Below are 12,635 nucleotides of genomic sequence, written 5' to 3'. Positions count from 1 at the left end.
CCTGCTAGGATTATCAAAATCTGTCACTGCCAGAAGCTACAACACTGGCACTCTCTTTGAGATATAAATTTAAATTTTTAATTAATCATTTTCTTTTTTTTTTTTTTTTTTTTGTTGAGACAGAGTCTCGCTTTGTCGCCCAGACTGGAGTGCAGTGGCCGGATCTCAGCTCACTGCAAGCTCCGCCTCCCGGGTTCACGCCATTCTCCTGCCTCAGCCTCCCGAGTAGCTGGGACTACAGACGCCCGCCACCTCGCCCGGCTAGGTTTTTGTATTTTTTAGTAGAGACGGTTTCACCGTGTTAGCCAGGATGGTCTCGATCTCCTGACCTTGTGATCCGCCCGTCTCGGCCTCCCAAAGTGCTGGGATTACAGGCTTGAGCCACCGCGCCCGGCCTATCATTTTCTTAAATGTTACTAGACTTTGCCTCTCAGAGTTGGGGTTTGGGTCCAGCCCATTTGAGTCCCTCTGCTGCCATGATGTTAAAAGCAGGCAAGGGAGAGCCTGAAGCCCTGTGCTCAGAGACTTTTCCTTCTGCCACTCATACTGGTTGCCATGGTTCTGGAATGGCCTATTCAGTTGCTTGCAGGTGTAGAAGAGTAAGTGATTTCTACAACCAAGTGCTTTTAGAACCAAAGTGGAAGGTAGAGACCTCAATAGAAAGTGGCCTGGACGCATGGTGGTGGGCGCATGGTGGTGCATGCCTGTAGTCCCAGCTACTCGGGAGGCTGAGGCAGGAGAATCACTTGAACCTGGGAGGCGGAAGTGGCAGTGAGCCAAGATCAAGCCACTGCACTCCAGCCTGGGTGACAGTGTCTCAAAAAAAAAAAAAAAAAAAAAAAAAAAAAAAAAAAGAGAGAAAGAAAAAAGAAAAAGAAAAAAAAAGAAAGTGGCCCGGGCAAGCTAACTTTCAGCAATATCCTCCCTGTGGTGCTGCTTACAACGCCACCATTCACAGTGAATTCGTGCCTCTCTTACAGTTTGCATCTGCAGCACGTTAAAGCAAAGCAAAAAGTGGTGTCGAGTCTAGAATCTGCTACGACGCAGATGCCAGTGTGAGCCGTAGTTAACATCATGCGGTACTAAATTTACCCAGTTGTCTCGCCAGTACCGTTATTTGTGTTTGCAAGTTGGGTCATGTAGAAATAACAAGTTTCTCCAATGCGTAAGATAAGAAATAACTGGAAACGATGTTACATTTGGCTCCTCACTCTCTCCCAGATGGGATTTTCAGTCCATTATTTTGGAGTCAAATTGCCAAAACACAAATCAGCTGTTTCATGATCGGGGCTGAGAACCATACATGTTCCTGGGCCACCGTATCACGCTCCCTGCTGTAGCAGCCTGTTGACAAGAAGGTGGAACCAAGGCCCCGGCATGTCACCTTCCATTTGAATTCTCCCACACTGGAGCAATTGTTGCCTTGGAGGTTTCTCTTTATGAACTTCGTTGATCTCAACTAAATTTCCGCACTTTCAGGCCACGTCATTTCACAGGGCCTTCCATTTCTTCAGATGTTACACAGGGTAATGACCACTCCAACCTCTTAGAGGCATTGTGAGAACTCACTGAGTAATTCGTATGAAGTCCTTGGACCAGGCAAAGTTGGTTAGTTAAAGTTGCTGAGTTAAAGTTATCTTTTGTCTGTAACTCAATTTTTAATGAATTGCTACCAAACATCCTTAAAATGTTAATATGAATTTAGTCTGTTAGTATTGTTACAAACCCATCGTTAGTTGGGGTTAGTGTCCCTGGGTTGGCACCCAAGCCATCAACCCTTCCGAGGCCAAATTTACTGGGGGTAACAACTGGGAGAACTTACTCTATGACCAAGACCTCAAATTTTAAACCAGTACCTATAAAACATCAGCGTGCATAGAGATTCCCTGCGGATCCTGTTAAAATACAGATTCTGATTTAGGAGGCCCGAAGCAGGGCTGGCACTTCTGCTCCCAGGGGATGTGGACCTACAGCTCCTTGAGCCACACTTTGAGTGGCAGGCCTCTAAATGATACATACTACAGAAGTACAACACATGGTCCACCAGCGTCACCGTAACAGAGACGCTTGTGGGACTGGGTCAGAAACCTGCTTTAGAAAAAAAGTTTCAAGAGGTTGTGAACCTCTAATCAGAGCAGAATTCTCATTGGTGGACATTGATCTATATCCTCCAAATGCTCAAACGCTTGCACAATTAAAAGAGGTCATCAGTTGCCAGGAAGGTGCTTGTTGCTATAAAATTAACATTATTTTGAAACAAATCAATGCTGAGTTAAAGTTATCTTCTGTCTTTAACTCAATTTTTAAGCTAATGGTTACAAAAATCCTTGAAATGTTGGGTTAAGCAATATAAAATTATGGATAGGAAAGTTTTTACTTTTACTTATAAAAACAGCAATGAGCCGGGTGCTCACACTTGTAATCCCAGCACTTTGGGAGGCTGAGGTGGGCAGATCACTTGAGGCCAGGAGTTGGAGACCAGCCTGGGCAACATAGTAAAACCCCATCTCTACTAAAAATACAAAAAAAAAAAAAAAAAAGCCAGATGTGGTGGCACACACGTAATCCCAGCTACTCGGGAGGCTGAGGCACAAGAATCACTTGAACCTGGGAAGCGGAGATGGTAGTGAACTGAGATTGTGCCACTGCACTTCAGCCTGAGCAACAGAGTGAGACCCTGTCTCAACAAAAAATAAATCCCAAAACAACCATGTCCTATGGTTCACCCTAAGAGTTGTGATTTCACCTGATAAATGAAACCATCACTGCAGTGAGAAAACAACCTTCAAACCAGGAGACAACCTTCCTGTTCTGTGTAGATTTCTGTGGCTGACTTAACAGACTGTGATTCGTGTGTATTGTCTGAGAGCTCCTGTAACTGATATGAACAGGAACAATATTAATAAAACTATCTTGGAGGCAGTTTCTTACTTTCAGAAAAACTAGTAAACTTTCTTATTTAAATTATCAGGGCCAGGTGTGGTGGCCCACACCTGTAATCTCAGCACTTTCAGAGGTCAAGGTAGGAAGATTGCTTGAGCCCAGGAGTTCAAGACCAGCTGCCTGGGCAACATAGTGAGACCCGCATCTCTACAAGAAATAAAAAAATTACCCAGGCATGGTGGTGTGGACCTGTCATCTCAGCTACTCAGAAGGCTGAGACAAGAGGATCACTTGAACCCAGGAGGTTAAGGCTACAGTGAGCCATGATCACGGCACTGCACTCCAGCCTGGTTGACAGAGTGAGACCCTGTCTCAAAACAAAAACAAAAACAAAAATCAGGTTAAAGAAACACGGTACCTTGGCCAGGCGTGGTGGTTCATGCCTGTAATCCCAGCACTTCAGGGGGTTGAAGCAGGTGGATCACTTGAGGCCAGGAATTCAAGACCAGCCTGGCCAACATAGTGAAACCCCATTTCTAATTAAAACACACACACACACAAAAAAATTAGCTGGATATAGTGGCACACACCTGTAGTCCCAGCTACTCAGGAGACTGAGGTGGGAGGGTCTCTTGAGCCAGGGAGGTAGCAGTGAGCCAAGATTGCGTCACTACGCTCCAACCTGGGCGACCCAGTGAGACTGTCTCAAAAAAAAAAAAAAAAAAATCCAAGAAACAAAAAACATGGTACCTTAGGCAGTGACATCTGTAAAAATAGTGATAGTAAATTTTGCAATTTTCAAGACTTATGAATGCTGAGTGAGTTTATGACACTCAACACACAACTGAGCAAAGCAGTTTTCATAAGGACCAAATTTCTATCTAATCAAGAGGAGGAATTACTGCACCATTTTATTGTCTATTGCATGATATTGTTGTCAGCAAATTTTTTCTATAAAGGGCGAATAGTAAATATTTTAGACTTTGAGGGCCATGTGGCCCCTCTCATAACTACTAAACTCTGCTGTTGTAGCATGAAAACAGCCATAGAGGCTGAGTATGTGAGTGAGCATGGCTATATGCCAATAAAACTTTATTTACAAAAGCAGGCTGGATTGAGCCAGTAGGCCTTAGTTTACCAACCCCTGGTCTAGCCTTTTCCGTATTAATAATAATAGAGATTGTGAAATGCTGCAATGATGGCAGTAATTCTGGAATCCCAATATAATCTTAGAATGTAAGGTCACATTTACTGCTACAAATAAGTTAAGGTAGATATAATACGCACTTAATTGTTTTTCGTCCTTTTTAGTCTGAATTACCAAATTTTGAAGATACTGAGGGGAAAACATGGTTTTCTCTGTGATTAACAGAACAAAACATATAATGTTTCAAAAGACACAATAAAGATCTGTTCCAAGACGTGAGGAAAACAGAATGTGTTCCTTTATGGTATAAAATATTTGATGAAATCTAACATGATTCTGTTCCAATTTGGGCTCCCAGATATGATTGGTTCAGCCCCATTTGTCCCGGACAGTCTCAACCTGATCATTTTCATGCACACTCCTCCTATTGGTTTCTGCCCATCTCCTAATAACAACCTCTTTGTAGCTGTACTTATAAAATAGTAAAAGCTCATTTTACATACTGTAGTAGATAAATAGCAATAGAAAAGAACTGCCATCAACTGATGTTACAAGCTTTTAAATGGCAACATCGGACACATGCATTTCTGCCTAACTTCCCCCTCCTTTTCTGTTCTTTGTGCTGGGAGGAAATTGTAGCCTGATGTTTTTTCCTCCTGCGGAAAGCGCCCTCCTCTAAAACCCACCCTACCATGCTCTAATGCCTCCTCTGTGTCCTATCAGATTTGACACATAATAGCCTCTTGGCTCCCTCTCTTCATCCTGTCACCGTCAGGTGTGACTGTCACCTGGCTGTGGTGTTTGAGAAAGGGGGTATTGCATCAGGGCCCTGGTCCTGCACAACAGAGACGAAGCAGATGTTGCATTCAAATAAAAAGCCCTTCTTTGATGAGTGAAAGAGAAGAATAATGAATTCAGGTTGACGTTGCCAGCATGATCGTCTCCCCACCGCACAACGCTTGGTCTGCTGGTTCAAACCACGGGGAAGGAGCAGGGAACGCCTGGGTTCTGATGAAGGGGAGGCGGCCCTGGGAAAGTAGATGCAAACTGTGTCAACAAGCTTCTCATAGACATTGGGGGAGCTGCAGGGCGTACACATGGCATGCTGGAAACAGGCTGTCAGTAATCATGCCTTTGAATGTGTCCTGCTGGCAGTAAACACTCTGTAAGTTTCATTTCAAGGTGGTGAATGTTGAATGTTCTAAGGATGGGTTTGTCTCCATGCTGTGGGCTTATGCGAGGAACTAGAGAAAAAACATTAGTGCTGATGCTTTGTGTGGAAATGCCACCAGGAAGACCACACAGGGTAGAAATCTTCAAACAAGACAAACATGAAGGTGATCACCCCAGAACCCATCTGCTCAGCATATACACTGCAGGTCCTGAACATTCCACTTTCCAGATGCAACACAGCAAGCCCACAGTCCAAGTATGCGGGGTACAAATGATGACGGTCGGGGCTTAGGATACGATGGGGTGTGTTTGGGTTAGTGAAAACGTGTTAACTGACTTCATATCGTCTGCTCAAAGGTGCTCTGTGATTCTGAGAAGCATATCAAGCCTTAATAATGACCAAAAAGTAGTTGTGATTGGTAAATGTGTAAGCCAGGTTGATTATCTCATCCAGCTGTGAGAAATCAATTCCCTTCACCCCAAAGGTCCACTGCACATCCCTTGCTGGGATGACAATTCTCATGAGGCTCGGTGGCTTTCAAAACCCTATGTGGCCTGTGTCAATTACCTACTGCAGGTCCTCATGAGGCATGTGTCCAAAGGAGCAGGACTCAGTCACCTTCAGAAAATCCTCTTGCCTGGGAAGTTGCTCTGATGACACCAAAACCTGTAGCTGGTTGTTTGCAAAAGGTGAGGGGATGTTGAAAAGTATTGATCTGTTTCCTTAGCAGTGTCACAAGGAGGCTGTAGTTCCCCAGTTCTCTCCAGGAAAAAAAAAAAAAAAGTCATCGAGATCATTGGGCAAGTAGGTGCCATCCATCTCTGGTCTCTTCTTCGTGAGGAGTCAACATACCTGGCCTCACTTGGAAACCTTAGCCGATAAAGGTGCGAGGGGACACGAGGAACTCTAGGCTGCAGCCCATCAGAGGATGGTCTTCCGGCTCTGCATGTTTGTGAAGAGTTCTTTATTCTAGGGTCACGGGGCTCTTGTGGGACTTGTGACCAGGTCTCCTTAAGTTATAGAGCCACCTCCCACTGCTGAACTTGTCTTTGTGTTGCTGATGTGCCTGCTAGTGACAATTGCCATATTAGAACCCAGGAGTCATGAATACACCAGACTTTCCCTATGACTATTGGCCATTTAATGTTGCAGGCGGGCAGTAGAGAAACGATGTTTCTCCAATAGATATGACGGGATGGAACTTGAAGATGACTTTAGCTGCTCTCTGTCTCACCTGGGTGGGATTTAGGGGCTATTACTTTGGGGTTGTGTTGCCAAAAGACCCATGAGATGTTCCCATCATTGAAGATGAGAAACCAAGTGTCTTTAGGTCAGCACTTTGCGTTCCCCGCTTTGGTACCTCCTTGACGATCAGATGGAATTGAGATCCCTGCATGTTGCTATTCAGTTAGTTCTCATACTGGTGTGTTTTGCCACCTGTGGGTTTCTCTCTACAACTCAGTTTCCTCTTCGATCTCTAAATTCTATCGCTTGTAACTTTAACTACCAGAGCATTACAGGTTCCTTTAGTCTGGCCATCAAAGAACTGTAACTAATTCTAGCTCTGTCAGAAGCTAACTGGGGGACTCATTTTTATCCCATACATGAGTCCATAGACTTAGCCTTGGGTCTATTTGCCAGAAAATTTCTCTACAAGACCTGAATGTCCGTTCTGCAAAAAGCAAGTTTCACTCAAAGTAACCCTGCCACAGGCCAGTGAGTTTGGAATGAATCCTCCATGCCATGGAAAATGCCTGGCCAAGAGGAGTGCCCCTGTCTAAGTGAAAAATGCGGGTCCCTCTGGGCTCCTCACTGCCCTTCATCTCCTGGGCTCAGGAGTCTTCCCCAAATGTCCCACAAAGGCTCCAGAGACCCTCAGGGCATCTGCCAGGAGTATTATCTCTGGTTTACAGAGGAGGAGACTGAGGCCTTCAGGAAGCCAAGTGACTCAACCTCAGAAAGCCCAACCTTATACGAGGCCCCTTTCTCTTTTGCAAGACAGTTGATACATGAAGAATTCCTGTAGTGTTATCAGGTCACTCAGGGTGGTTAGGAGACGCTTCTGCTTTGTTTTGAAGACTCTGTGGATGGCTGTGGAGTTCAGCCCAACTAGGGGAGGAGACAGCCACTCACAGAGCAAAGGGAAGCGGATGAGAAATGTCACACCCCCCTCGGCAGCATCCGGGCACGGACATGCCAGGCGCATCCACCCGTGGCTAGTGTTGCCCTGGCCGATGTTGCACACCCAGGTCTCTGCAGGACCCCAACATGCCCACAGGTGCCCTTGTGCAGCTGGAGTCCAGCCAGCCTCCTGGCTTCATTTCTGTTCTGCAAGATCTGGGTACTCCCAGATCAAACCCAGCGACAGGCCCAGGATCAGCTGAAAGGTGCGATGACTTAGTCCATGGTGCTACACAGAAGGAAGGCGTGCCTCCAAGCACAGGCCTCTGAGTGAGTCACCCAAGTTAGACTCTTGCCAGTACAGCGTTCCTGCTCCGAGGGTGGCAAGAACCCCAGCGTTTCCAGGCCTCCAGGGAAAAGGCAAAGCAGGCAACCAGGGAACTGCCTCCAGAGGACATTAGTAACTCTGAAGAAAGGGCTCAACTAGTGTGGCGTGCAGCTGTTCTAGCCACAGGCTCATTGTGGAACCAAAGGAATGCCGAACAGCCTTCTGCTTTTTATTATACCACATTTGTATGGAAGTAGAGAAGGGTGAAGGCACTGGCGAAAATCAAATCTCTTCCTTTATTTCTTCCCTCTTTTAGCTCCTCCCTCCTTAACCTTGCTACTTTTCCTGACCCCCTGGGCCTCTCACCAAATCCCTGCTGTGGGATGGTATGGGATTCTCGGGCAGTTTCCTTGGATGGCCTTCCCAGCTTGCAGCAGCCCCAGAGCACACGGAATGCCCACAGCCTCCTTCACAGATTTGTTAAAAAGTGTGTGAGTTTCAACGTGATGTTCTTGAATAGGAACTTTGTGAACATATTATTCAGGGAGGCAAGAAAAAGGGGAGAGAGCCTGATTCCCTCCCATATTTTGTTAACTTATATTGTGTTACTATGATAGAAATTGACCAAGTTTGTGTATTTCTACACTGTTTCATTGCCTTCAACTCCATTTACTATAGTTTCATTTACTATCTCACATAGATACTTTGGGTTCCATTTTAGAAAAGGTATATTTGGTCCATTGAAATAAATTTCCACGGGGGATGAAGGGACATGTTTGTGAACAACCAAATTATATTTACCCTCATAAGGGTGGATCTTAGATGAATTCATGTTTTGTGATTACGGACGAGAACCACAGTGAGCCCAACGTAGTTACAAGCTACCATGCCTGCAGACGAGTCTGGACTTGCCATATGCAGCTAATCTTCCAGTTTTTAAGGAAACTTTTTATTGCCAGAGAACGTGCATACTCTGACCCTCAGTTTGGGATATCTTTTAACGTTTGGTGTAACTCAGAGAGAATATTTTCAGTGCTCCCATGCTCCCGTATTACTGTTGCAGGAGGGGAGAAGCAGCAGCTATCAGCCCACACATTTGAGTTTTTCTTTGTTTCAGTCAAAGTTTTCAGGATGTTATAAATGCTGCTCTGTCCCTGTGCTTTCCTATTGTACCAGCCCTGAGCTTTTTGTTATTTTCCAAACTGGTAAAATATGTTGTCATCAGTGATAAAAAGCTACATGCAATTTGTCCTGGAGGCAACTTACCTGTAGAGGTTTCTCCTTCATTGTTATTCGAAGGCTGTTTCCAGAGCCTCACAAAGGGAGGAATATTCCACAGTCCTGCTGGCTGAGCCTTTGGCTAAACCCCGTCCCACAGAAAACTTGAGGCTCCCAATCTGAAAATCATCTCTTTCCTCAGTTTGTCCTTCCAAGTTCCTCATGGACTGCCCTTCCCAGCCTCACTCCAGCTCCTCTTTGGAGATGCAAATCCTTTTACTGTGCATTTTCTAAAATCTCTTTGGCAGGCAAATGTTAGATTTAGCGGGCCTCAGGAAAAAAAAAAAAAAAAAACAGCAAAAACACACAAAAGGAAGGGAACGCACACATGCACAATTGTGAGATTTAGCACAGCTCCTTCATCAACTGTTTCCAAGACAGAGGAAAACAACCCAAAATACTCGCTGTTGAGAGTCAGAATTGTTCTTCAAATTGCTGAGTGACACATAACGGAAAACATTGTAATTACCTGTTATTAAATTTAATACCCCAAACAGATGGTGTTCCATTTTCCCCCCAAACAGACCGCTCACCTGATTGGAAAATTATTTCTAAACCCTTTCCCCCAGTTGCTTAACTTCCCATGGCATCCAAATGTGAATCGGGTTGCTGCCCGTGCTTTACAAATCTAACGGTAAAGTCATTTCTCCTTTCTTGTAGTTGACTCAGGAACAAAAACTCCCGGCTTTATTTATCTGAGGAATTACTATCACCCTGACCCCCAAATTTTCAGGAAATGAAGGACTTGCTCAATGAAAGTGGAGTGAAAAGAACAGCTTCCTAGGGACACTGATCTAGATTTCTCTGAAAAGACGCCCAGGGCCTTCATTCTAAACCGCCTCCTGGCACATTATTAAGGACCCCAACTAGGCTTGCTTCAGCCACCCGCTACCAAGGCTACACCCTTAGGCTGCCAGAAGGGCAGAGTCCCGCAGCTGAGGTTCAGCTCTGAAAACCCACCACCCTGGTGATGGTGGTGGTTCCCTCTTTCCTGATAAAAAAAAATAAAGTTAGCTTTTAAGAGACCATCAGAAGCTCTATGTTAAATTCATCCTGAAAGCATGTGATGCAGAAATCAGGCACCACACTGTGACTTTGAAAATATTTTATTTGAATAGTAAATAGTTATACAGTTGAAACAATTCTATTGAAGCTTTCTATAAATAGCTAACAATTAAGAAAATAATGTATGTAGAAAAGAGATTGCATTTAAAAGTAAGAGCTGTCAGTTGTAAGGGCCCTGGGGACCCTCGAAGCAGAATAAATGGTAGGTTGTCTGTCATTCACTCAGATAGGTATAAAAGTTAAAACTTTAAGCAGATCCCTTTAGAAAAAGGCTCTCTTCTAAAACGCACAGTGGAATGTCAAGAGTGGCAGGGTGGGGAGGGGGCAGCGCACCAAAAAAATCTGCAATCAAATAATATCATAATCTTCATAATTAATATAAATAAATAAAGAATAAATAACAATTACTCATAAATCAACATATACATTTCGAGGGAACTGATAGTCCTACCTCAACAAAGATGATCAAACCAAAAAGTCTTACGTGAAACACTGAGGCAGTTACTACAGCATCTTCGGAACACTCCCTCCCTCCCCCCCCCCAAAACAATCCCAGACAACAGTTCAAGGCATTTGTGGCTATACTAAAGAAAACTCTTTTTTAAGCAATTTGATTTGTTCACATACAAAAAGGTAAAGCCAGACTCCAGCAGTTCACAAGCCATAATAAAGCTAATCGTGTGGGAAGTTCAATTTACAGCCTGTGAAATATAAAGGCATTTATTCCTCAAGATTCACCCAAAACAACCCGTACGCTACATACATAGAGAGCAGAGATTGGTAGGCGAGGCGAGTAGACCGCATTTCTAGACCATGAACACAGCGAATACTAGCAAGAAAAACAGCTTCTCCCCGCCAAGGGGAGGCTTCCAACCACTAGACAAACGCGTACAGCTTTTCTCCCTTGTACAGAGACTGACTCCTGTTGCGCCATGGGGGAGGTGGGGGGACACAACATAAAAGTGGGGGTTCCAAAAGGAGTCAAAACGAGGATGGGGTTACCGTCACGCCTGACCGAGAGAAGCGGAGACGACACTTTCACTCAGTGGGGGCGGGGGCGAGGCTCCCACAGCGCGGACTGGGGTTCGGGGCGTGCAGGGCGCACTCTCTTTGTGGGTCTCCAAGCGAAGGCACAGTTCGGGGGGCCGGGGTGGAGGGCGCGCTCTAGCAGGCCGGGCGCACGGGCACCTGCAGGAGGATCACCTGTCTGTTTTCGGATGGGTGGCACTTGTTGATGTGCCGCGTAAGGCCGGGCGAGCTGTAGAAGGTGGCCGGGCAGTACTTGCAGGGGAACACCTGGGCGGCGTGCAGCAGGCGCAGGTGGCGCTCCTGGGCGCCCTTGCTGGGGAACGACTCCCCGCACACTGGGCACAGGTGGCACTCGGCAGACGCACTCAGGCCCAGCACGCCGGCTGCCTCGCCGTCGCCGGCCGCCTCCTGGGGCGCCTTCTCGTCGGGCCCGGGGTACAAGGCCAGTAGGTCCTCGGCCGGGGGCGCTGGCGGCGCGCCCTTGGCCTGCAGCGCCTGGTGGTGCGCCAGCAGGTGCTTGCGTAGGTAGGCCTGGCGGCGGAACTTCTTGGCGCAGTGATGGCACTCGTAGAGCCCGTCCTCGGAGCCCGACTCGGATACGCCGCCGGGGCTCGGCGTATCCCGGTCGCTGCCGCCGCCGGGTGCCTCCCGCGCCTCAGCCCTGGCTGCGGCTTCCGGCTCCGGCGCGCGGGCGGCAGCGGAGGGCGCGGGCCGCGGTTTGTGCCAGCGGCGGTGCGAGGCCAGGTTGGCCGGGCAGCTGAAGACCTTGGCGCACTCGGGGCAGCGGTACTCCACACGCACGATGCGCGAGCACTTGTGCTGCGCCAGCGCGAACGGGTCGGCGTACTCCTCCTTGCACAGCTGGCAGATGAACTCGCCCAGCGGCCGCGCCGCGCCCCCCGCGCGGCCGCGCGGCGCCTCCACCGGGCCCTCCTTGATCTTGAGCCCCAGCACGGGCGACGTGGTCACCTCGTCCTCGAAGTGCAGCTTGCGGATGGCCTTGGGCTTCTTGGCGCCCGGGGCCTTGACTGCCTTGGCGGGCGGCTCGGCGGCGGCGGGGGGCGGGGGCCGCTTTCCCGGGGGCCGCAGGGCGGCGGCGGGGGGCAGTGGGGGACCGGGGCCCGGGCCGCGGGCCGCCTCGGCGCCAGCCGAGAACGCGGTGCCCATCTTGAGCTCGGCTGGCGCGAAGAGCAGCGCGTCGCCGCCGCAGGTGCCGCCGCCGCCCGCTCCGCTCGCGCCGCCGCCGCCGCCCCCTCCGAGCAGCGCGGCGGGCGTGGGGAAGGACTCGGCCGAGACCGGCGAGCCCAGGTTGAAGCTGCGTTCGAAGTACTTGTGCTTCTCGTGCTCGCGGCTCACGGGCCGCGTGGGGCTGTAGAGCGGCGCGGGGTGCGCGGCCTCGGGGTTGCCGAAGTGCGCGGCCCGCGGGCCCGGCGGGGGTGGCGGCGGCCCAGGCGCGCAGGCGAGCGCGGCGGCGAGCGCTGCATGGGCGCGCTCCGCGGGCGGCGGCGGCGGCAGCGGCCCGGGGCCCGGGCTCGGCGCCGGGGGCTCGGCGCGGGCGTCCCCGCAGCCAGGCGAGAGCAGCAGCACGCGGTCGCCGTCCTCGCCGCCGC

General features: G+C 48.7%; 1 protein-coding gene across 1 annotated transcript in view; it reads right to left on the bottom strand.

Moving 5' to 3' along the window:
* Window positions 1–10,021: 10,021 nt before the first annotated feature.
* INSM1 (INSM transcriptional repressor 1) overlaps window positions 10,022–12,635 on the bottom strand; it is a 3,209-nt gene continuing 595 nt past the window's right edge. Inside the window, exon 2 of the mRNA XM_025399602.1 lies at window positions 10,022–12,420. Within this exon, the coding sequence (XP_025255387.1) occupies window positions 11,161–12,420 (1,260 nt within the window). The 3' untranslated portion in view covers window positions 10,022–11,160. The remainder of the gene's footprint in view (window positions 12,421–12,635) is intronic.

The sequence above is a fragment of the Theropithecus gelada genome, chromosome 10, assembly GCF_003255815.1.
Source record: "Theropithecus gelada isolate Dixy chromosome 10, Tgel_1.0, whole genome shotgun sequence".
Taxonomy (NCBI): Eukaryota; Metazoa; Chordata; class Mammalia; order Primates; family Cercopithecidae; genus Theropithecus; species Theropithecus gelada.
The sequence above is the reverse complement of the archived record's forward strand: the minus strand, read 5'-3'. Positions and strand labels throughout refer to the sequence as shown.